The 22,502-nt window shown below is 39.9% G+C and overlaps 1 protein-coding gene across 5 annotated transcripts in view; it reads left to right on the top strand.

The window, feature by feature from the left end:
* PRELID2 (PRELI domain containing 2) overlaps nt 1-8,467 on the top strand; it is a 67,904-nt gene extending 59,437 nt beyond the window's left edge. For all 5 annotated transcript variants that reach the window (XM_038530503.1, XM_038530504.1, XM_038530506.1 and 2 more), the window contains 2 exons: nt 336-405; nt 4,196-8,467. In XM_038530503.1, the coding sequence (XP_038386431.1) occupies nt 336-395 (60 nt within the window). In that variant the 3' untranslated portion in view covers nt 396-405; nt 4,196-8,467. The remainder of the gene's footprint in view (nt 1-335; nt 406-4,195) is intronic.
* Nucleotides 8,468-22,502: the final 14,035 nt, after the last annotated feature.

Below are 22,502 nucleotides of genomic sequence, written 5' to 3'. Positions count from 1 at the left end.
TCACCATTATTATTCTAGCCCTGGCGATGCCACTTAGTAGGTGGGCCACTTGCAAGAAGTGACTTAATTTCTCTTGGACTGTTTTCTTATGTTTAAAATGGAGATTCTAAACACTCCTGTGCTCACTTCCCTTGACAAATTCTGAGCACATGTAGAAAAAAATGTGAAATTGGTGAGAAAAATACTATAAAATGTAAGGTAGGACCACGAGCTTACTTTCCTGAAATGAGTTTAGGGCCATGACTTGGATTCCTTGAAGGGAAAGAGTTGTGATAAATGGAAAAGTGCTTGTCCAGGAAGTATGGCATTTTGACTTTTCTTTCTTCTCTCTCTAGGGAATTAGAATAATGGAGATGCTGCTGAAGGAACAGTGTGGTGCCCCCTTAGCCGAATAAAGAATCATCAGTGAGTACCAAAAACAAAATCAGAATTATTTACTCCAGCCATGTTTTCATGCTTTTAAGCCCTGTGTCACGCATCAGCCTCCCTGGGCTATTCATGCTGTACATCTCCCAGTTACGGACAGAGGATACTGTCTCACAGGTCTTTTGTTTTCTGTTCAGTGCCTTCATTTACCTAGTTCTTTGATTTTCAGAGCAGTTTGCTACCACGTGCTGGGTTGCAACTGCATCCAAATTATTTAAACTGCTCAGCACAATCCAGCATGATTGCGACCCTCGAGGTGTCACACATTGGTAGACCATGGTTCAGGATTAACTGAAGCTGAATTTTATTGTTCTGGGAACAATGAAAGGAGGGGTTTATAAACTGTATTTGAAGCAGGAAGAGAAACAAGAAAGGAGCATGCTTTGGCCAGTGAAATAAATATATTTTATTAGTTGTATATACTTCCACTGGTTGGGAGTGGCTGCCTGAGATGCTACTGAGAAGAATTCTGACATTTTGCGCATAGTATTGGGTTCTGGGTAAAGGTGCCCAGAGTGATTAGCAAAGTTTGCTGTATGCAGAGGATGGTAGAAAGACCGCTCTCATGCTGGGGCACATGGCACCTCTAGTTGAGGACAAATGCTAGAGGGTTCACAGATAGCAGGGGGTTTTTAGAATTACTTAAATTTTTTTTCCTTAAGTTTTCATTGTCTACATGAAGGAGAAGGGTCTCCATAGTGGAGAGGACAGAACAAAGTTATTTAAGAGCGAACCAAAGCTTAAACAAGTGTAATGGATTTGCACCTTACTAGATTTTTGGACTTGGATTTTTAGCATGTGAGAGAAGAGAAGGTAAGACCTTTGAGTAAGGCAAACATTTTTTGTCTTGGGTAAATTCATCATTACCTAAAATTTCCTTATGTTGGCTTAGAACTATAGTACACAGGGTATTGTATTACCAACCTTGGACTCTCTTTGTGATATACAATAAAGTTTGAGAACAATTAACCAAAGGAGAAGCAAAATGAACATTTATGTACAAGTTCTTTGGCACTGAACGCGTGTTAGCCAGGCCCGTGAATAGATTTATTCATAACCGGGGAGGCTAAGATAATTTCATTTAGCACCAGCACGGCACATGGCAGGTGCTCAAAAATGTTGAAATGGAATCTAAATATGGTGTGTTTGTTCCTACATCCACTCTGTTCTTTGAAAAAAAAATTTGAGGCATTTTTGTGAGGTTCACCGAGTACCTCTAGAGCTCACACACTTGAGTGTGGATCGCATCTCACTCCTAAGGGTGAGGTCTATCGTCAGCTCCATGTTAAATGAGAGAATGTGAGGGGACTCTATTTACAAGTATACACTGGTTTTCAAACTTGAGATTAATGTTTTGGAACGCCCTTGAATATCACAATCATCTGAAGGATGTGTTAAACATAGATTGGTGGGGCCCACTCTCAGAGTTTGAGTCAATAGGTCTGGGGTGCCGTCCAAGGACTTGTGTTTCTAACAGGCTCCCCGGTGATGCTGCTGCTGCTGCTGGTCTGGGGCCCGCACTTTGAGAACAATTGCTTCAAGTGAGGTCAGGTCTCTGAGTAAAGACAGATTAAATATAAGGGCACCGAGGAAGCTAGTAGCTGGGGCTTCCAGATTGTTGTCATGTATTTTGTTGCTTTTAGATTAATCAGAGGAATGATTTTCTTGTGTGGTTTTTCCCTGATTTTAGCATCTCACCCACTTCATATTTAACTTTTTTTTTCTCTGCTTAAATGATGACATACTCCACACTGGAGGAAAGACAACTGAAAATAATGAGAGGACACTCACACCAACTTGTAGTTTTGATTTTAAGTGAAATGAGGAAATTAAACCTTGCCTGTTGTCATAAATTACCCACATGTTCTTGTTTTTTTGTTTGTTTTGTTTTGACTAAGCCGTGAACTAAGGCTTTGTATTGTTCCTAAAAGCAACTTACTCTCCTCTTTCAGGCGAAGTGGTTGAGGTCTGGATACTACCAGTTTAGTGTGGGACAGTTGTATTCAGGTCATTTAATGCAATAGAGTTTTTGAAGGATTTGCATAATTCAAGCTCTCTTAATTCATGACTCGGAGGGGTGCACATGGAGAGGAAGGGATATATACTCTTACCTCATGAATGCAGTTACTGCAAATTAGAGCCCGTTGCCAAGGCTTGAAGCTGTTTTTCAGTATCCACTTTATTGAAGTATTATTTATGTACAATTCATCTGATCAATTTTAAATGTACAGTTTGGTGAGTTTTGACAATTACTTAGAATTATGGAAGCATTGCAAAAAATGATCTAGAACATTTTAAGGCTTTTATGTTACGGCCATGTTTTTGCCAGCTTATTGTTTCCCTTTTTTTTCTTGACTATTACAAAGTTTTGGCAAGCTTGAAATGTACCTGTTTTAATGGAACTTCTTTTCTCAAACTTGGCTCTACAGAAAATGGAAGAATGGTTGAGTGTAGGGTAGCTATTGTTTTTATGAGCAATAAAATGTCACATTAAAAGCGGGGGGTGGGCATCAGGACTAAGGTTGTAGAGGAAGGGTCAGTCATTTACTGCCCTCAGGCCAAATCCAACCTGCTCTCTACTTTTGTAAATAAAGTTTTATTGGAACACAGCTGTGTTGCTGGCTTTGTCATGGGTACAACACCAGAGTGAATAGCTGTGACAAAGAGCTCACCTCCTGCAAGGCTTAAAATATTTACTGTCTGGTCCTTAAAGAAAGGATTGCCTTTTAAGAAAAAGCTTTCTGTCCTGTGGTTTCAGTCATGTCCCTCCTAAGTTATGATCAAGGAGCCTTGTGGTGGTTGTTTAGCCCTTTCCATATAGCATTTGACCTCTTACCTGTATTCCAAAGTTAATAGTGTGACAGTTTATCTTCTTTGCATTAGCTGTAACCTCACCACTCAGATGATTTTAAGGCATAAAAAAGCATTGAAATTATCACAATGAAGTTAAAATAGCAACAGTGATGATTACAGTTGCTTATGAAGTTCAGTGCCTGTGCATACATCCTGTACAGCAGATAAAGTATCATGTGATGTGGTAATCTAGGTGCTGTTTACAGTGGACTCAGTTTGCCAGTTGGGGAATTTGGCAGTTCTTAATTAAAAAAACATTCTGTGGGATTTGGATGAATGTGCATAGGGAGACCTTACGTACTATTTTTATATCATACCACATTTCAAATTTGCATAACTTAAATTCACGTGGAACATGACCACTTCCATGCCCAGACCTCAAGATGCTCCCCAGAATGCTTTGGCCTGTGTATCTATGTGGGCATTTGAAAATTAGAAAGCTTAGAAGGTGATTTTGTCATGAGTCAAAATGGAGGTGCATAAATCTCACTAACCAATATGCTTGTGCTGTTGCTTCTGACACATCCATCTGATAGATTTTTGATTTCCTGTCATTTTTGAATAAAACAAATAGCCCTGACATCTGTTTGCTCTTGCCGTTGGCAGTTGGGAGGCTGGGCTTGGTGCGGTTTGATAACATAGCAGAGTCTTTTCACACTGGAATGATTAAGCCCTCAGTTTTAGCTATATCTTAACTCCCCTTTGAACCAGCTCCTCTGGGTCACTGGACTTAATAAAATAAGGTGATAGCTTCGTTCGAAGATCATTAGGAGGCTGAAATGCAGTTTCTTTAAGAATTATCCATAGTGATAGAATTCAAGTCATTTTTAAGAGTTGCTTTGGAAAAGAGGGAAATAAGTATTGATTGGCGAGACATGTTTATTAGGTGATAAAGCCTGTTTGCTTTCTCTTGCAGGGGAATTGTGTTGTGCTACTTCTGTTCAAGAATCACTTCATGGCCATAACACATTGCTGATGCAGTTTTCCAAATGCAAGATTAAGGATACAGTGTTGGCAGCTTAAAGAAGAGGAGACCTTTCTGCCAGGACATGACACAATATACTCTCCTAGGAGCCTGCCTCAGAGAGTGGCACTCTGGGACATGAGACCTTCTAGATAGATTTTTATGGTACAGTGTCTTTATGATTTGCAAATAAAGGAAAAAACCCCTAGAAGGTGACGTCTCCCCTTCTTCAGGATGTCCTGCTGCCTGCCTGGTGATGGTGTCAGGGAAGCCAAGGACAGGCTAGAGGCCTGGCGAGTGGCACTTGTGCCCGTATGTTATCAGCATCTTTGCTCATGGGATTCATGAGAAGATCGTGGGACAGATGGAGTTGAACCTGATACCTGATGCATAGGTGGCCTAAAACAGAATGTACCAGGCCTGTTTTGAAGACAAGCCAGATTTAGAGTAATGTCTGATTCTCAGAAATTGGGTGCATTTGCTGTCTACCCATAAGCACTACCTAAGGGCTATCAGTATATTTGATGACCTTTCAGCTGTGTGATTTGGTCTTCTGAAGAGTACGCGTGGGGAGTGGGGAGACAGGGTGTAGCTTTGGCATAGCGAGATGTGGAGCAGATCATTAGCCTCTCTGTGTTTCATTGGCAAGTGGGGAGAACTGGGCACAGAGGTCTCTGTCTCATCATGATTAAACAAAGAGGGGAGTTTAGTGCAAAGAGCACAGGTTTGGGGTAGCCTCGGTGGCCCAGCGGTTTAACGCCGCCTTCAGCCTGGGGTGTGATCCTGGAGACCCGGGATCGAGTCCCACGTTGGGCTCCCTGCATGGAGCCTGCTTCTCCCTCTGCCTGTGTCTCTGCCTCTCTCTCTCTCTGTCTCTCATGAATAAATAAATAAAATCTTAAAAAAAAAACAAAAACACAGGTTTGGGAATTTGACAGACCTGTGTTTGAGTGCAGTGGTCTCCACCCACTAGTTCACTGACCCATCATGTATGTAATTTTCAGTCTTTTTGAAGCTCCTTCTTTGTAACTGTGCAGCGGGCTTAGAGAATTAACTTTGTGAGATTGTTGGACCGATTGGAGATCACTGTGTATCAAGTGCCTAGTATGCCACCTGTTGCAGAGTGGAAGTCTCATAAACAGAAGGCATTATTATGTGAAACCATTTTGAAAATGTGCTTTTCAGATGTAATGTAAAGTAGTATTACTGTTTGAAAATTAGGTGACAGTAGTTTGCATTTCCCATGATTGGAAGCCAAAATATAAATGCACACTACCTAACAGAAAGCTTGAAGAGAGGCAATAATTTGGGGTTTATCTGCTTAAGATAAAAATTGGGCCATTACTGCAAAGTCTTGGGGAAATTGTTCTTTTTTTTAATATTTGAAAATTTTTCCACTTAGCACAGTGATGAATTTCAAAGCAATTTTATTTTTTCATACAAGCCTGCCAGTGTGTGCTGCTTCTTACTGTGTTTGAGCTGCTTGTGCTGCTTGAGTTTTGTCCTTTAGGAGGACTTCATTTTCTTAGTGTTTCATCCTTGAGGTATATTGGAGGGAAAAGGAATGGTAGAAACCAGAACACGCTTTGACTTCCTTTTCCAGTTTGTAAACGGTATTTGGTAGGCTTTTGGAATGGTAGCCCATTTCACAAAATAACAGGTGATGTAAATTATCTCAGAGGTGAGAGGTTAGAAATCCGTATTTGGAGGCTGACATTGGAATAAACTTAATGCTTCATACTCAACAACATGCATCCTCTCCAGGTGGGAGTTCTCAGCCCTGGGTGTTCTTTAGAACCTCCAGGGAGCTCTATACACTGCCTGCTGCTGACCTGGTCACATCCCAGAGCAGTACAGTGGAATCTCTGGGGTAGAACCCGGTGTCCAGATTTTTTAAAGCTCCCTAGGTGGTTCCAATAGGCAGCTAGGGATGAGGGCATTATAGTGAATTCTAGATGATTTTCAGACATTATCTGATTTCTTTCTTAACACTTCTGAAGCAGGAAAGGAGCTTTGTAGCAATAACTTTTGTGAGAACTAGAAAGAGTGAAGCACAGAGAAGATGAATTTTTGCCTTAAGTGCCTGAAGCCGGGGTGGCCAGTGCCAATGGCTTTGGGCATCTGGCAGGTGACCTGATGAGTAATGCAGGCAGGTGGCCGCTTGCTGGGGAGACTGTGGGGGCACACACCTGTGTCGCTGCTGCCCGACCCCCCACCCCCTATCCCCCGCCATGCCATGTGGCTGGCACTCTTTAGTTATTTGAATTTCCAGTTTGATAAGAAAAGACAGCTTTTTTAAATAAAAGAATTCTCCCAATTTTTACAAGTTGACAATAATTCAGAATTTTATAAAACATTGTGCTGGCCAAACCAAGCATGTTTGCCAGTAGCTTCCAGCCTCTGCCTCAAGAGTTGGTAAGGCTCAGCCTAAATATCCCAGCCCATTTTTAATAGATTTGCTTATCCCTGTTCTGGACGTAAACTGCATTCTGCCTCTTATGCAAGACTGTTCTGAGATGTATTTTCTTCCCATTCCCAAGAAATCCTCTGGTCACTCAGTATTTTTCCTTTTACCACTCTGCAGGCACCCATTGCGTTGAGCTTCACATATATGGCTTAGGAATCTTCTGCTCTTTTTGAAGTTAATTAGAGCTTGTTAGAGTTTATTTTTATTATAGGTCAGAATCCTTTTCCTGTGATAAGACTAATTAGAAATATCAAAACCAGGAGTTTTGCCTTACTGAGCATATTAGGAACAAAGGTGGGAAGGGGTTAATTCACAGGCCCTGCCAGTTGCCTCCTGACTTTTTATTTATTTTTTTTAAAGTAGCCTCCACACCTAGTGTGGAACCCAGTGTGAGGCTTGAACTCACAACCCTGAGATCAAGACCTGAGCGGAGGTCAGGAATCAGATGCCTAACTAACTGAGCCACCCAGCACCCCGGAGCCCACACTTCAAGGTGATGATTTTGTAGAGTGATTTCCATACTTCTACTTATACGAGGAATCGCTCGGGGAAGTGTGCTCAACTGTAGACTCCCAGGTCCTCCCCCAGAGATGATGATTCATGAAACTTCATTTGGGACTCGGGGGTCTGTTTTTAAAGCAAATTTATCAGGAGAGTCAGTCGTGCTGTTCCACAGACCATATTTTAAGAAACACTGATTTCGGGGGCAGCGTTTTTGCCTGCTGTGTCTCCTATCGTGTTAAAAGGTTTTGCAGTCATTTGAGCCCACTGATGAACACAATTGACCACTCAGGACACACTATAAAGTTCTTAATGGAGAGATAAGCTGACTGAGGCTATCCCTGTGTGATTGAGGTGCTTTTACGAGGGGCTTTTGTGGTTTCAATCGTAGGTGGGTTAAAAAAGGTGCTGTATTCTTTGTATATAAATTGCTTTTTGTATTTTATAAGCAGTATATGTGTGGTAATATCCCATTTGTCAGACATTGTAGGGGATATGGTGCAGACAAGTCAGGATTGTTCTTTTAAGTTACACAACTTTTTTGCTTTAATGTAACTCTTCGTACACATTTTCCTGCTTTTGCAGAACCTACTAAGAGTAATGGGAAAATTTTAAGGTCATCCTTTATGTTTTTCATTCTTATAGGCACTCTTTGGGTTTCTTAAAGTCCCTCCACCGAATGGCTCTGCTGAGTTGTGCAGTGGTTCTTGTGGTGTTTCTTTTCTCTCACCGGTACCTGTTGTTGTTTCTCTCTACCATGACTCTCACCTGCCTCAAGGAAACTTCGTCTCACTCTGTCTGGGGTTGAGAAATCATGGCCCTGCCCTGTATGTCTCAAGTAACAAAAAGCCGGATCTGAGTGAGGCTTTGAGGGACTTTTCTGAGAACAGTAAAATGAACGAAGGTTGCTGCGTTGACTTGGTGATGTTATTTTACTATTTTCCTATCACTTCCTGATTTCTCAGCCACACTTGTTGAATCTTTGACCTCAAGGTAAGTGAGATATTGCTACAAATGATGTCTTTTGAATTAGAAGCCGTTGTCTCCCCCAATTGTGCTCATGTTTTTATATGTATAGTTGTATAATATGAAACGTAAGTAAATTAAATTCAAACGAACATTTCTCAGGCCACATTTTTGTGCACGGTAAAGTATTTTTTATTGCAGTGTTATTGTGATTTGGATCTATAGATTAGTTGTATAGCTGTAAAATTCAAGCCTGTCGACATTCTGAAATAAAGGTGTTATGACTAATAGTTATGCCTGAATTTTAGTTTCTTGGGGGTATCACATCACTCAGCAGAGCTTGGGTTTATCATTGGTAGTGATGATCCTAGTCCTTTGCAAGAGCCCCAGATGCAGGTGTTATACCAACCACATGATGTTAGCTCCCTGCTTCACCCAAGGTGAGCCGTTAAACTTTCTCCCAGAAATAAACAGAGGCTCCTCTTACTGGGTGATCAGAGTGGCCATGTGCTAATGGAGCAAAGGTCCAGGGTCGGCCGAGAGAGAAGAAACGAAGCACAGCACAGAACAGCAATGTGAAGTCATGTGATCCTCCAGAGGGAGGGAGACACAGCAGCTGCTTGTTGAGTTGTGAGGCTCAGTTCTGCCTTCTGTACTTTGTTTCTGTGAGATTTCCATGAGATCTTTTCATTTACTCTTCACTTGGATGAATTTGGCTTTATGTGTCTTGTTTCCAAAATGCCTTGTCCAAGCCCCATCGATGCCTTTCTTTTATTAGAGCCCAGGTGCCTTTAGGGGTATGGCCTCAGTTCAGCCAGCATTTATGGAGTACCTATTGTGTTCAAGAAAAAGGCATACTTTATCTTCTGTTTTGACTTGACCCAAGGGTTTCTAGAAGGCTTGGGGTAACATTATACGGACAGATGGCAGCAGTAGTCACCAGTTGATCGTAAGACCAAATGCACATACCTCCTGAGTAAATCAAACAGTAGTTGCTTATTTAAAGGATGCAGAAAAAAAACAAAACAAAAAAACAAAAAAAAAACAGCCCAGGACACACAGTGGAGAGATCAGCACATAAACATGTAGCTTTGGCAGCCCTGAAGCCTCACCAGCAGATTGCATGGTTGTGGATGACCCTGTCCAAATTACTGAGGAGCACACCATACCTTTTGGGAGATAACCAGTTCTCTCTAGGATCAACCTTATATATAGAAGGGTGGAGCTGCCCTGCATGAGACCGCTGCCTCATTTGAGCCACATAGGAACTTCGCATTGCATAATGGTTGCCAGGTACAGAATATTTAGGCGCAAACTTCTCTTACTTTCAGATTGTTCTATTACACCTGGTCCGAGAGCATTCCTGAATTCAGGGCTGCAGCATAGTGTTTCCCTGATGTCTGGGTGGGGCATGCTATCAAGTGTGGCCTAATTCTGCAAACCGCAGAACCTTCACACAAGCATTGGAGAGATCGAGGCAGGTAGAGAGGTGAAATCCTATGAATGACAAACCCAATGTGATGCTGGCTCTCAATAGATATTATGCTAAGTTATTGCAACAATTTATAGAAATTTAGAATACAATATTAAAAATTTTAAGTGCAATATTTCTTGCATATTTGATAGCCAATGGGAACCCCCTGGGTAGCTTTAAAACCTACTGATGCTGGTGTGCCAGCCCCAGAGATTCTAGGTTGCAGCCCTGTCATCAGGACTGTGTAAAGCTCCCCAGCTGATCCTGAAGCCATGGGTGGAGATTCCTACCACCTTCAGAAATAATGTCTGTTCTTCCCTAAGTGGGAACCCTTAAGTAGCTAGCTGGAGGAGGGAGTTGGCAATATGAGATCTCTCCCTTTTGGTGAATTTTGCCTCTAGGCCTTCAGAAAAATGTAATTTACTGTTCAAGAAAAAAGTCCTCCAGTGTCTCTTAAATGCCAGTAGAAGAAAAGGGATCCTAAAAATACACTACAATGTGCAGTTGGCTTTGTTACGATCAAAAGTTTGAGTTGCATTTGTTGGGAGAGAGTCCAGGGCAGAACGAGGATGCCGTAATAACTCAAGACCCTTACTTGTCTCGAAGGGTTAACCTGAGTAGCTGTCCCGCTTGACCTTGAGATGGAGCTCTCCAAGCTGTGGCCAGGCCTGCTATGCATGAGGCATCAGGCAGAAAATAGCAGCCCCCAACCCGGTAAATTAAACTCCACGGAGCTATTCGCCAGCATTGTCAGAGAAGGTTACAGCCATTTCGTGCCTGCCATCTGTTAGGCTGCTGATGGAATCATTCCTTCTTTGTGTTGGTGCCAGAGTGAACTTTTAGATCTGATGACGAAGGAGAAAATGTGAACTGTTCAGTTGTATGTTTTTGTTTTCTTACTGCGAGTTTAGATGTCCCCCTAAATTCAGAAGTCCATCAATTGTGCCAACTTGGAAATTACCGCACTGTCAAATTTTTTTTTTTTAGAGTTTAGGGGGAAAATTACTTTCCCAACTGAAGCTCCTCTGTTTAGGGATGTAGTTATTAATCTCGTCAAAACCAAAGTCATTCTAGTCAATCTGCCAAAAAAATTTTTTTTCTCCCTGGTCTCCAGGACAGGAGGCTTACATAAAGCACCCAGCAAGAATTTACCGAATGATTTACCCCAGAGTGTAGTCCTCGCTGGAAACAGGACATGGGGCAAGGGAGAGAGAAAGGGGAAAAACCTATCAAGGTTGTACCTGTCACTGAGTAGGTTAGGGTGACCCTGAGGAAATTTTGGTTGCCTGGTACTTTCTTGCGCAAATGACATTTCAGAGAATTGGAGGGTAGAGCATGGAGGTTTAGATCCTCAGTTCATGTCTATCTCTGTATATTCATAGACACAGAAGGAAAAAAAAAGTTTAATGAAGTTTTCTCCTGGTATCTTGGTGATTGGATTTTTTTTTTTTTAAGATTTTATTTATTCATGAGAGACAGAAAGAGAGGCAGAGACACAGACAGAGGGAGAAGCAGGCTCCACGCAGGGAGCCCGACGTGGGACTCGATCCTGGGACTCCAGGATCACGCCCTGGATCGAAGGCAGGCGCTCAACTGCAGAGCCACCCGGGCCACCCTTGGTGATTGGATCTAAAGACTTTGGAAAACTAGGAGTCACATCTGAGGCACTACATGGCTACAGTTTTTAATTACAGTTTTAAATTGGATTAAATGATGCATCAGATTACAATTGGAACTATTCCAGTGTAGAAAGTAGTCTTTTTGTATGTGTGAAGTCAGAAGCTAGCATTATAACTTTGTTTCCTTAGGTGTTAATTGTCCTGTCAAGTGCTATGAGAACTTTTCTCCTGGAAAAAATAAGTGCCAGCAATGCTTTTGGGCCTGAATAAGACAAGGATCTTGCAGAGAAGAACTGGGGAAGAGTAGAGTGTCAGCGAGGCATTTATTCCCACCCCCCGCCTTGGAAACCTCTTCCTGGGGAGTGTCACCTGCAATTTTCAAAGCAGGGTATTTGTATCCTTGGGAAAATATAGTCACCTCTGTGACTGATGTATGAAGCCATCCACCATCAGGGTAGATGGACAGAATGGTCCTCTTAGAGCATCTCTTTTTCGCAAAGATTTGTGGGAAGCATTTTTGTATTGAACATATAGCTTTGTAGAATGTAAAACCGGAATGGATCCTTAATTTAGAAGAAAGCAGAAGCCTTGAAGTCCTTTTGCTTGGAGCACTGCTTAGCATGCTGCCTAGAGCATAGCAGGGGTTATATGAGATTGAATCTAATGGAAATGCCAAAGAGTGGCAGTTGCACATGCTTCAGCCTACTCCGAACACTCGGCAATGATATCCCAAGTGCTCCAGGGCTCTCTTCTGCTAGTGGGAGTCACGTTCCTTCCTGGAAAAGTTGGAGAAGCCCTGACATAGGCCATGCCAATCCCTGGAACTCCCCGAAGTTCCATGTCCCTCAGAGGCGGCCTCACATCCCAACAGCAAGGCCCTTGCCTTCTAGTATCTTGTGATACAAAATGGGACAAGTATCCCGCAAACTTGCCATCAGGGGCACCACGGATTATTTTGAGGGCTGATTTAATGTACGACTCTTCGTTGTTGTAGAAGAAGGTACATAAGCACAAGTTGTATTTATTAAAGTATTAAAGGTTAAATTATTTTTCTCTCATTTGTTGGGAGGTAGTCATGTTTCCTCTTTCGTTAAGGGAAAACACCAGTCGCACATATTTTGTTTGTCAGTTTAATGTTTTTGACACATCGTGTTTTCCCTAAATGGAGAAGTTCAGGTACACCTATACTATAGCTTTTCTGTCCACTCTATCGTGCTTGTTAGCATCCATGAGAAGGGCTATAATTAGTCTTGATGGGGTATAATAACAAACACAAGGAAAAATTAATGAAGCAGTGTTTTGATTCTTGATTCTTGTAATTGCAGTGGTGTGGCTGATTTTCCTATAGTGAAGCTTTTACCATTTCCAATAATAAACCTCTTTTCTCATTGTGTTCTTTCAGATAAGTTTTAACGGTCATCTAGATGGAAAATGTATGGCAGTTGCCAGCAGGAATAACCTCTACTTTTATTTAGAAAACATATATTTCTATTGAGAATGCCAACTACGGTAGTATCCCAGGTTCCCTGTTGAAAGAACAAGTCCTGGTTAGATCTGCACTTCCCTTTGCAAAAGTGAAATTTGACTATATATTGGGTGATAGATTATAATACAAGAAATCTGAGTGTTGTTTGTTCAGATATATCCCAGAAACCTAAATTGGAGTCCTGGTTATGTTATGTCCTAGATGTGCACGTAAATTCTCAGGGCTCTGTTTTATTCATATGGGAGAGAATAACAGGGCCAAGGATTAAATGACTCAAGACGTGTAAGAACTGTTGGAACAGTGCCTGGCATGTAGTAAGCACTCCACAGTCTCTGGATTGTGTTGAGTTGGTTTTCTTTAAATATTTGGTGTAATACTCCAGTGAAACCATCTAGAGCTTAAGATTTCAGTTTGAGGGAGATTTTTAATTACAAATGTGACTTTTTTTTTTTTTTAATAGTTGGAGGGCATTCAAATGTTCTATTTCATTTTGGATGAGTTGTGGTAGTTTGTGTTTTTGAGGAACTGGTCCACTTTCTCTAAATTGTCAAATTTACATGTGTAGTATTGTTCATAGCATTTTCATATTAACCTTTGATATTTACTTGGTCTTTAATGATATGCTGTGTTTAATTCCTGATACTAGTAATTTGTGTCTTCTCTTTTTTCTTTGTCCGCTGCTAGGTGTTTGTCAGTTCTGTTGATTTTTCAAAGAAAACCAGTTCTTCATTTCATTGATTTTTCTCTGTTGTTTTACTGGTGTGTTTTATGGATTTCTGCTTTTTATTATTTCTATCTTCTGCTGGATTTGGGTTTATTTTTCTGTTTTTCTAGGTCCTCAGGTGAGGCCATAGATTATTGTTTTGAGACTTTTTCACCTTTCCTATATATATATATATATATTTAGTGTTATAAATTTCCCTCCTAGCAGTGCTTTAACTGTGTTCCGCAAAATTTGATATGGTGGATTTTCGTTTTTATTCCATTCAGTGTATTTTTAAATATTCCCTAGGACTTTATCTTTTATCCATGGATGATTCAGGAGTGTGTTGTTTAGTTTCCAATTGTTTGGAGATTTTCCAGCTATCTGTTTGTTTCAGTTTGATTCCACTCTGGTTGGAGAGCATACCTGTATAATTTCATTTCTTTAAATATGGTGAGGTTTGTTTTCTGGCCCAGGATGTATGAACTATCTTGGTATATGTTTCCTGGGCACTTGAAAAAGAATGGATATTCTGCTTTTGGATGTAGCATTCTACAAATGTTGATTGGATCCTCTTTGTTGATGGTGGTGTCAAATTCTTCTATATACTATCTGATGCTCAGTCTTGTGTTATAAATTGTTGAGAAAAGGATGCTGAGGTTTCCAACTACAATTGTAGATTTGTGTATGTCTCCTTTTATTTCTGTAGGTTTTTGCTTCACATATATTGCAGCTCTCTTGTTTAGTATGTAAACATTTACGGTTTCAGATCTCTTCATTTTGGTTTATGCCTTTAATCATTATATAATATTATTCTCCATCCCTGCTAATTTTCATTGCCTCAAAGTCTCCTTTAGCTGAAGTGCCTTTAATAGGAATCCCCAAATTTTTTTTATTGATATTTGTATAATATATCTTTTTCAACTTTTCTCTTAATTTGCCTGTGTGGTTACATTTGAAGTGAGTTTCTTGCATATAGTTTAGTCATGTTTTTTGAAGCACCATGCCAATCTCTGACTTTTAATTAGTGATTTAGACCATTTACATTTAATGTAATTATTGATATATTAGGGCTTAAGTCTTCCATTTTTTGATTTGTTTTTCCTTCCTTGTACAAGTGTGTATATATCTTATCACAATCTACTGGTGTCATCATTTTACCAGTTTGAGTGAAGTGTAGAAAACTTACTACCTCCCTTACAATCCTGCCTCCTCTTCATGTTTATAATTAATTGCCTTAAATATTTCTTCTACATGTAGTGAGAACCATATCAGTGTTATAATTGTTTGACCATAAAATATAATTTAAAAGTCTCAATAGGAGAATGAAAGTTTACCGTATTTGCCCATATTTTGTTTACTGTGTTCTTTTTTCCTTCCTGATACCCTGAAAATTCTTCTTTTATCACTGTTTTTCTGTTTAGAGAACTACTTTAGCTATTCTTTTAGGATAGAATTGCTGAAAACGAAGTTTTTCAGGTTTTCATCATTTGAAAATGTCTTGATTTCCCCTTAATTCCTTAAGGATATTTTCATAGGCTAGATAGGATTCAGGATTGACAGTTCTCTTCTCCTAGCATTTGAAAAATGTGCCACTTCCTGGGCCTCCATAGCTTTTGATGGGAGAAATCCACTACTTTTTCCCCTTTAGGTAGGTTGTCATTTCCCTCTTACTGCTCCCATTTTTTTTCTTTTTGTCTTTAATTTTCTTAAGTTTAGCTACATTGTGTTTTGATGTGGATTTTTGATGTGGATTTCTTTGAGCTTAACCTGTTTAGTGTTTTCTCAGCTCCTTCAATTTGTTGATTTATGTCTTTTGTCAAATTTGGAAAGTTTTCAGTCATTCTTTAAGTACTCTTTTTAGTATTTCCTAGCCTCTTTATCCTCCCCTCTGGAGCTATGATGACATGAATGTTAGATGTTTTGTTACTGCCGCATAGGTCCCTGAAGCTCTGTTTATTTTTGTTTCTTCACTATTTTTTTCTCTTGTTCAGATGGAGTAATTTCTATTACTGTGTCTTTTGGTTTACAAAATCTTTTTTTTTTTTTTTTTGTTCCTTCCATTCTCTTTTTCACCTCATCCATGGAGCTTTTTTACTTTATTATGTTTTATAGTTCTAAAATTTCTAATTGGCTCTTTTTTTTTAAGATTTTATTTATTCATGGGAGACACAGATTGAAAGGGAGAGGCAGAGACATAGGCAGAGGGAGAAGCAGTCTCCATGCAGGGATCCCAATGTGAGACTCGATCCTGGGACTCCAGGATCATGCCCTGGGCCAAAGGCAGGAGCTAAACTGCTGAGCCACCCAGGGATCCCTAGCCTTTCTTTTCTTATACTGTCTATTTTGTTATTTGTATCATACATGTTTGTAGCTGTTCACTGAAGTACTTTTATGATTACTTAAAAATATTTGCCAGATAATTCTAATGTCTTTTTCATGTTGGTGTTGGCATCTATTGATTACCTTTTGTGTTTATTTTGAAGTCTTTCTGGTTTGTGATATGATGATTGATTGAAATCTGAGCATTTAGGGTATTATGAGATGCTGGAGCTTGTTTAGACAGTCCATTTTAGCTGGCTTATTGGGATACCACTCCAGCAGAGGAGAGGGTGTGTACTGCCTTATTAATTGCTGCATAGGGATTAAAGTTCCCCACCTGGTCTCCATAGACGTCTGAAGGAGGGGAGACCTTCTCTGTTACAATGTGGCAGTTTTGGATATCTTGGCTCTTAGTCCTCACTGATATCTCCCTGGCTAGGAGGGGTAAGAGTACCTCATTATGCTCCCCACCTGGTCTCCACTGATACTATGGTATTGATGAATATCCTGACTCTTCACTGGGTCTCCCCTGGCACAAAGAGGGAGGGGAGTACCTCCTTCCTGCCAGGTGGAGATAGAAGTCCAAGGCCCTCATATAGTCTCCACCAAAGGGATGAGGGGTGGTATGTGTTACCACTCAGTGGGGATGAAAGTCCCAGCTCCCTGCTCAGTCTTCTCTGACACCATTCTGGCAGGGGAATTGGGAACCTCTGTTAAAGTCTAGTGAGCATGGAAGTCTGGGCTCCTCACTTGGCCTTTGCTGGCATGGGTTGGGGTAGCAGACATAGTCACTATATTTCATGGCATGAAATATAGTGACTATCTTCTTTTTTTTTTTTTTTACTTCTAAATTTATTTTATTTATTTTTTATTGGTGTTCAATTTACCAACATACAGAATAACCCCCAGTGCCTGTCACCCAATCACTCCCACCCCCCGCCCTCCTCCCCTTCTACCACCCCTAGTTCGTTTCCCAGAGTTAGCAGTCTTTGCGTTATGTCTCCCTTTCTGATATTTCCCACACATTTCTTCTCCCTTCCCTTATATTCCCTTTCACTATTATTTATATTCCCCACATGAATGAGAACATATAATGTTTGTCCTTCTCCAACTGACTTACTTCACTCAGCATTTTAATAATAAATTTATTTTTTATTGGTGTTCAATTTGCCAGCATACAGAAAAACACCCAGTGCTCATCCCGTCAAGTGCCCCCCTCAGTGCCCATCACCCATTCATCCCCACCCCCTACCCTCCTCCCCTTCCACCACCCCCAGTTCGTTTCCCAGAGTTAGGAGTCTTTATGTTCTATCTCCCTTTCTGATATAGTGACTATCTTCTAAATGTTTTCTGTCTTGCTGAGTGGCCCTTTTCCTGGTCCTCTGCCTAGAGGGGAAGATATTGTTGCTGTTGTTATTTTTCAAAAAAGAGGCAGTTCTAGGTTGCTGGCTTCTCCAGCATAGCACTTTGCATTTCTGCTTGCAATAACTTTGTTCACTATCTCCTCCGTTTGACTGTAAGTTTCTTGAGGGCAGGAGTTGGTCCCATCGTGAATAAATGACATTGTCATTTACAAAATGAGGCAGCTAAAATAGATGAACTTAAAGACTCTCAATCTCTACCTTCTTTTCCTTCTTTCTCCTTCAGTTATTCTCTTTTCTCTTTCCCCATCTCCCAAATAATTTCCAAAATAGGATGAGACTGAAATTTTCTCTTTCTGGGCCCTGTCAACATAGGGTTTCATCATGAAAGACAAAATAGGGTAGTCCCAGTGGCCCAGTGGTTTAGCATCGCCTTCAGCCTGGGGTGTGATCCTGGAGACCAGGAATCAAGTCCCACATCAGGCTCCATGCAGGGAGCAAAACGATGTCTCTACCTGTCTCTCTCTGTGTCTCTCATGAATAAATAAATAAAATCTTAAAAAAAAAAAAAAGGAATGAATCTTTCTTTGGAAAGATTTTAAATAAGTACATACATACATAAATTTTGGTTATCTGTTAGATAAATGTTGACAACTTATTACAGTTTAATTTTGTACTTATTTGAATACTAGGAAAGTTCATTTATCCTGTCAATAAATATTGAGTTATCCACTATGTTCCAACCTCTGTGGGAGGCTGTGAAGATAGAACCATCCACCAAACAAAGCTCAAGTTCTCATGGAGCTTACAGTTTAAGTTTCTTTAAAAAATATTGATCATTTACATATATTTTATGAATTGCCTCTTTGCATCAGCTGTTCATTCACCTGCCACCCTCTCCTTTCTAGTGCTTGTTCAACAAATATTTTGTTTAGGAGTATGAGAGATGTAAAATTAAGATAATCCTTTTCACAGTTTACTTAGCATCTATTCCGACTCATCAGTTCATACAAACAAAAACACTTTTCTCAAAAAAGAGGTCTGGGCAGCCCAGTCGTCACTATTATAGTCTGTATTTTAAAGGACTTGAGTAAAACTTAAATAAAGGCTGAAGTGTTGTGGTTTTGGCATATTAATTTTATAATGCATGTGTGGCCTGACTGTATAGCAACAGTTAAACACCATACATTACAAAAGGGAATTGAACAGTTGGATTTAATGAAACCATTACAACAAGAACCAGTTGCAGTGTTAGGTTATAATTGCAAAGGAACCTGCCTGGACTTTAATTTGTCATCTTGTTTTATTTTAAAATGATACTTAATTTGCATTTCCCAGACATCAGAGGCAGTGATGAGAGGTCCTGGGTGACAAGCCTGTAACATCAGCAAGGTTTTAAACAGTACCCAGCATTTTTCTGATGAGCTAAAATTCTACTCACTTCAGAGGGATCCCAAAATAGATTGCTTTCATCTCATGACATATTTGGTTATGTTGATCTTCATCTCTCTTATCTGTAGGGGACATTTTGGCTTATTTACTAAGTACTTCCATATCCATCATCTCATTTAATCCTTGAAGCAACCCTGTGAAGATGGTAGGAGGCAATTTATAGAGGAGGAATCAAAGGCTCACTATGGGTTAAGTGACATGGGGCATAATTGGTTGAACTGTAGTCCTTTTTTTTTTTTTTTTGGTTGAACTGTAGTCCTTATCAAACCTCAAGTGAAATTTCATAGTAATGCTGTGTAATGCTAGATACATTGAAGAAAATGGTCTTATATAGCTCTTGATTTATATTTCCTGATTACAAACTATATTACTTAAACTATGTCAAGTCCTTGTCCATGTGGGTTAGATAGCTCTAACATTTTGGCAAAATTGTGAAAGTCAGGATTTACAATTAGATTGTTTCAGAACTGTCTTTAGGTTCTTGCTCCACTTAGAGAAACTCACTGGAAATCAGAAAATGCTTTATGGATGGAAATATAATGTAGAAATCTAATCATTGCACTCATTCACAAAAAAAAAAAAAGTCCTTGGCTCCACACTAGAAGACTGGTAAAGGCAAATACATGTATTTTCATTTATTGTAAATTGAAATAAAATAATATAAATGTATGAGCACTATTTTTTATGCCTTCTCACGTTAAAATTTCTCACTTTCTTGGTTAACTAGCCAACTGCCAAACCCAACTGTGTCAGATAAAAATTGTCTATTATATTATTTAACCAACCCACATTCTGTTTTTCATCCTTCTGTTCTGAGGCTTTTCACCCCTGGCTGAGAGATTCTTGACATCTTGGTGGAATCTTACACCTCTTTGAGAATTCGATGAAAGCTTAGTCTGACCTGGAAAATACCCGTACAGATAATTTTTTCTTTCTTTTTTGTATCTTGGGTACAAAGAGTTATTAAACTCTTCAGTTCTTGGTCCATTATAATTTTTAGTTTGTGCAGATCCATGCTCTTATTTTTAATTTAATTTTATTTCATTTTACGTTATTTTATTTTCACCTTTGCCTCTCATCCCCAACCCTGTAGATACTCACCCTAATTTCTCTAATATTTACTCTTCAGTAGCTGTGTATTATTGGAAGATAAACAGTATTGTTTTTGCATACTTGATATCTCATATGCAATTTTAGGTCAATTTGTGTGTCTTCTGAAAGCTATTCTTGGACACTAGGAGTCTGTGGGTCAGGAACCTTCTCTGTAATTTGCACTATACAACACGGTAGCCACTAGCCTCGTGTGACTATTTAAGTTCAAATTTAAATTAAGATTATATGAAATTGAAAAGTAGATTTCTCAGTCACACTAGCCACATTTCAAGTTCTCAATAGCCATCTGTGGCTATTGGTTGTTGACTGAGTAGCACAGCACAGATATAGGTCATGCCTATCATCACAGAAAGTTCTATTGGAGGGGCACCTAGTTGGCTCAGTGGCTAAGTGTCTGCCTTCAGTTCAGGTCGTGATCCCAGGGTCCTGAGGTTGAGTCCCACATTGGGCTCCCTGCATGGAGCCTGCTTTTCCCTCTGCCTAGATCTCTGCCTCTGTGTCTCTCATGAATAAATAAATAAAATCTTAAAAAAAACTTTATTGGACAACACTTTCCCAAGTGATCCAGAAGAATTCTCCCAGCTCTAAGGATTATTTTAGTTGGAAACATTTTCTCCAACTGGCATGCTTTTCTGCTTGTGTGGAATAACTCATTCCTCAAAACTGAGAGAGTCCCTGATAAAGCAGATGGGGAGGGGGTCAGGGCATGAAAACAGTAAGAAATGATTCTCAATCCAGCAAATTAAAGGACTTCAAATCTACCCCTACCCAGGCGCTCTCTAAGGATTCTACACCTGACATACACTCTAATCCTTGAGGTGATAACTGTAATCCCTCAATTTATAAATAACATTTTATAATTTGAAAACCTGTTGATTTCAGTTACCTTTGGTGATAGTGTTATTATTGTAACCATTGGTTGTTCATGAAATGTCCAGACTGGCATTCAGTTATGAAAATACGGAGGGCGATGTAGGAGAGCTTTTTACTTTCCTCATTGAACCCGCTTTCAGTCTACATTAAGAGATCATTCAGAGGCTTCTAGTTTCTTTGATTTCCTTCTCTCTTTGCTGTTTCTTAAGGTTCTGTTTCCTTTCTAGAATCAGGGCATGGAATCCTCTCTTCCGGTTCCTGATGAAAGGTGAAAAGTAGATACATATGGCCTGGTCTCCTTTTATAGGATAGTTGGGTGTTTAGATATTCTTCCGAATAGAGACAAAGAAACTTCTCTTTCCTAATGTGACAGTTTCTCATAGTATGATTTTAATAGGAATGAGGAGTACAAGGAACAAAATGAGGTAAGAAAGAGGGAAATGATCCACTGGAGTATATAGCCTCATTTTCTGATAAAGACATTGAGGCTAAGAATGGGTCAGTGTCATGCCTAAGATTATTCAGCTAGTGAGTCTGTGCTCTGAATTTGGGACACTTTAGCATGTCACACTAAGAACTTGGGCTAAAGAAGTCCACAGTTCCCAGACCACTTTGATGTATGACTGTGTCTGATACATTAGACTCCTTGAATTCCAGTCAGGAAACATCTTAGTCACGCTAAGTTTTATAAATTGAGAGGTGTTGTGACTCAGAACAGTCGTTGATATGAATATTTGCCATGATCAATCGATGAATCAATGAATGGACCCTGGTGTTCAAAACTCAATGTCCCAAGAACTCTGATAGCCCTCAAATTTATTGGCAGATCATTTCCACTATGGAACTTAAGTTTACTTTATAAGCATGAATCCATTTGTGACAATAGAACAATGAAGTTGCAATGTGATAGGATAGGATGTGGATGTTGGGCAGTTAACTTGGTTCCTTCTTAGATAAGAAACTCCCTTTGGCTCTTTCTCCAACCATCTTCATCTTCATTAACATGCAGGATTCAAATTCATGCCTCAGTAAGATCACAAATGATTCCTTGCCATTGATCTTTAGGTCTCTCATGAATACTCAAAACCACCTTTAAGTTTGGCATTTTGATAGCATGCTAGAATTAATGCAGCTCATTAGATATTACCTGTACCTTTGTGCATATGGTAGGAGTGAATTTTCCTATCATTCGTTGCTTTTGGGCATGACCAAGTGAATTAGTTTGGTCAGTGGAATGCTACTAGAAGAGACCGGAGCCACTTGCCAACAGAAGCCATAAGAGCCAGTATACAATATGTGTGGGCGGAGCAAGTTCCCATTGTTTGGGACAAAGCCTAAATTTGAAAAGTTGATAGACATGTAGTAGGGTAGGAAGCTGTCAGGAGGAAAGGCTACAGCTGATGCAAAAATCAGGCAGAAGGGATATGGTGAGGAATAACTGATGCATCATCTGCACAATGTGTACCCACCATATTTGACCTAGCCATTCTTTGGCAACATGGAGGGCTCCAACTGGTCCTGAATACATTCTGCAGTGGATGTACTAGTACATATCTACTTGCCTGTCTCTCTCTCTCTCTCTCTCTCATCTTTTCATGTTTCCATCATCGGGAGTAGAGCTGCCGGTGGATGTTGACCAAGACTGCCTGATCATCCCCCTCAGCTTTACAAAATTTGGAGAAGTTTCTACCTGATTATAGGCCCCTGACTTTTCTCAGTATACTTACTTCAGAAAGCTTGCAGTTGTATGTAAATATTCTATAACCCAGAAATGTACTTAAGAAACTTTGAAATGTCATCAAGGAAGGAGAGAGTTTCTATATCCCAGTCTCTGTGGGGAGGGTAGGAGCCTAACTCTGAAAAGTGACAGATATTGTACACAGACGTCCTGATCACATGGACCTCCTGTAAATGTCCTCCAG

The sequence above is a fragment of the Canis lupus genome, chromosome 2 (assembly GCF_011100685.1).
Source record: "Canis lupus familiaris isolate Mischka breed German Shepherd chromosome 2, alternate assembly UU_Cfam_GSD_1.0, whole genome shotgun sequence".
NCBI lineage: Eukaryota > Metazoa > Chordata > Mammalia > Carnivora > Canidae > Canis > Canis lupus.
This window is presented reverse-complemented; position numbering and strand designations above follow the sequence as displayed.